At 41.8% G+C, this 3,359-nt stretch overlaps 1 protein-coding gene across 1 annotated transcript; it reads left to right on the forward strand.

Annotated features, from left to right (window-relative positions):
- The first annotated feature begins 484 nt into the window (after window positions 1-484).
- LOC110869445 lies at window positions 485-1,063 on the forward strand. The gene has a single exon (XM_022118698.1). The coding sequence runs from the start codon at window positions 485-487 to the stop codon at window positions 1,061-1,063; it is 579 nt and encodes a 192-aa protein (XP_021974390.1).
- Window positions 1,064-3,359: the final 2,296 nt, after the last annotated feature.

Consider the following 3,359-nt stretch of genomic DNA (forward strand, 5'->3'; position numbering starts at 1 on the left):
CAAGTTGGGACTGTTGTAGGCAATTTTTGAAGTTGGGATTATTACCGGCCAATTAGTGAAACTTGGGATTATTAAAATCCAATACCCCTTTTTTTTTTCCTGAACGACCAACAAAACAACTATATTGCAAAAGCTATCAAGGGACTAGTAAGAAAAGTCCGAGTACATCAAACAAGTAATCTGAAAAAAAAAAACAACCCCAAAACAAAACAATAATATTAGAATCAATCAAAGATCATCCGAAATATTTGTAATATTCTGTTATTGTTTTGTATATTATTGACAAATATAGAATAGGTCAAAGGGATGTAAATCTATAAATTGTTTGGTGATTGATCAATAACAGACACGGTGAATTATACCGACTTTCATGGTATCAGAGCATTCTCTGATCCACCACAATCGCCTCTGATCTCTTCCCCTTCTCAGCCGCTGTTTCTCCCCTTTTCTCAGCCGCTATATCTCATCTCCTGTCTTCATCTTCATGGACCCGAAGATCCATCCCGCTGTCACCGTTACTAATATCAAAAACTCCATCTCGATCACACTCGAAATGGAGTCCAGCCAGTATGCCTCATGGGCAGAATTGTTCAAGCTTCATTGCCGTGCCTATCAAGTCCTCGATCACCTCTCTCCCAAAGCAAAAGAATCTCCCCCCTCCTCCACTGCCGGATCTGATAAAGACAAAGAAAAGGAACAAAAAGATGCGAGCGATGATGCTTGGAATCACCTGGACGCTATCGTTCTCCAATGGATATACGCTACTATCTCACCGGATCTCCTCAGCACTATTATGCGACCCGATTCCACTGCAGCTTATGCTTGGGCAGCCCTCAAGAGCATTTTTCATGACAACCAACACACCCGAGCTGTGCTACTACAGCGTAAGTTTGCCAACGTGAAGCTTGATTCTTTTTCCAGCATGTCTGCTTATTGTCAAGAAGTTAAAACTCTTTCCGATCAACTGGCCAATGTGGGATCGCCGGTCACAGAAGAGCAACTCGTAATCCAGTTGTTAACCGGTCTTAATGAGGCTTACGAAAGTATTGCCACCATTCTTTAGAACCAAAAACCCCTGCCTGCATTTTATGAAGCGAGATCCGCTCTATGTCTCGAGGAAACAACCAAAGCAAATCGAGTCACCAATGACTCCGCTCTCAACACATCCCACATTCCGAACCAGTCTCACTCTTCTGGCTCGAATGGTTCAGGTCCAACAGCTGCTCCTGGCTCAAACGGCTCCGGCTCCTCAACTTACTCACATCAGAACAACCGAAGTGGCCGAGGACGCGGGCGCGACAGAGGCCGTGGCCGTGGCCGAGGTCAACACTGTGGCATCCATCATCAGGCTTGGTCTTCTTCCTTTGGGCCGGCTCCTCTCCAGCCCAACAGTTACGGCCAGCCTATGAGTTTTGGACAACATCAACAGTGGGCTCCTAGACCCACTTGGCCTTCTTTCTACAATTGGGTTGTTCCTCCATGCCCCTATCCAACCACACCAGCCCCCAACAGGCCCGCCACCAGCAACAACCAGTCCGGTATTCTGGGCCCGCGTCCACAACAAGCCCACGTAGCTTCTGAACTGGGCTACACGCCAACCGAACTTGATTAGGCTTTCAACACCATGTCACTTCACCCACCGGACTATCCAAGGTATATGGATACTGGAGCCACAGGTAATATGACAAATAATTCGTCCAATCTCGATGCTTATTTGAATAAGGGTTTTTCACGAAATATCATTGTTGGAAATGGCAATAAAATTCCTGTCCATGCAATCGGCCATCATACTCTATCACCACCAATTCCACCTTTCAAAATTAACAACACCCTTTTTGCGCCTAATCTTGTTAAAAACTTAATTTCTGTTCGTCGTTTCACAACCGATAATAATGTTTCCATTGAATTTGATCCTTTTGGTTTTAATGTGAAGGACCTTCGGACCCGGGCAACACTCCTTCGATGTGATAGCACCGGTGATCTTTACCCGCTCGTTCCTCCACCAAGACATCAAGCTTCAATTTCTCCTTCCTCGATTTTCATTTCGGTGTCTCAAGATACATGGCATCATCGTCTCGAACACCCTAGCAATAACATTTTATGTTCTTTAAAGTCTTGTTTGCCATCTACTTTTAAATTTGTTAAGAATTTGAACGTTTGTCAGCCTTGTGTGTTTGGTAAACAAATAAAGTTTCCTTTTCGTTGTCACGGTCCCCGACCCGGTTTGACCCGTTTCAGGACCCGCGGAACAGAAAGTTTGCGGTAATCTGTTTATTGTGAGTTTAGCAGCGGAAAATTTATTTCACAGGATCGGCTAAGTTAAAATTTTTTCCCGATTATTTTTATTTTACAATTCGGGTTAAAACCCCGGGTAATTTACAATATAAGTTTTTAGTAATAAAACACATTTCTTTATTTTATATCGAGCCACTATCTTAAGCTTGAAATGCTTCCCCTGCATTTTTCCTGAATTACAGCAGATCACCTGAAACATGTTTGAAAAAGATTTTGTCAGCGGGGAAATACTGAGTGAATTATTCTAGTTAATGAAAACGACACATTTTAAGATTATTCACAGTGTTAAGATCTTTTACGCATGTTTCTGATATCAACCAATTACCCACAGTATTTGTCACTCGACCGAATCTGTGACAGTGGTCATATCACCATTGGCTGCCCCAATGAATGACGTAAATCAATTAAATTAGGTACGCCCACCTAGAATGATTTAAACTGTAATATTGTGCACAATACCCCACATACTGGCTGCAATTTGGTGATTACATCAACTTAATCACTGGTATTATAATCTTGGAAAATGAATTTGGAGTATTGTAAATTAATCACAAACTGTGATAAAAGAATTTATAAAAAGAGAATAACTCACATTGCAGATTTAGTGTTGATAGAATTTAGATTTAATCCCTGTTAACCTAATTTCACAATAAAGCACACAAAACAGGATTAGTGATCAATACAACGATTATGATAATTCTCCGAGATCAATTTTGACAATGAATGTCCAAGTGCAATACTTCGGCTCATTTATCAAAATGACAAACGATAAAGTATAGTACTTCAACTCGTATATCGAATTATCGACAACGACAAAGTGAAATGCTTCGGCTCATTATCGAGTTATCGACAACGATAAAGCATAGCCCAATGTGGGCGGCACTTAGACATTCTTTGGGTATATTGATCCCGGAAACTGAATCGTAATAGCGATCGACTAATTACCCTGTTCTGCGGCAGCGATTCGATAATTGTGTGTGTGTGTGTTGGACTGTTTTGCTTATAACTCGACCTACGTAACTCCGATTTTCGTCGTTCAAGTGCCAAAATGCAAGTCCCAACCC

This window comes from Helianthus annuus, chromosome 8, assembly GCF_002127325.2.
Source record: "Helianthus annuus cultivar XRQ/B chromosome 8, HanXRQr2.0-SUNRISE, whole genome shotgun sequence".
NCBI lineage: Eukaryota > Viridiplantae > Streptophyta > Magnoliopsida > Asterales > Asteraceae > Helianthus > Helianthus annuus.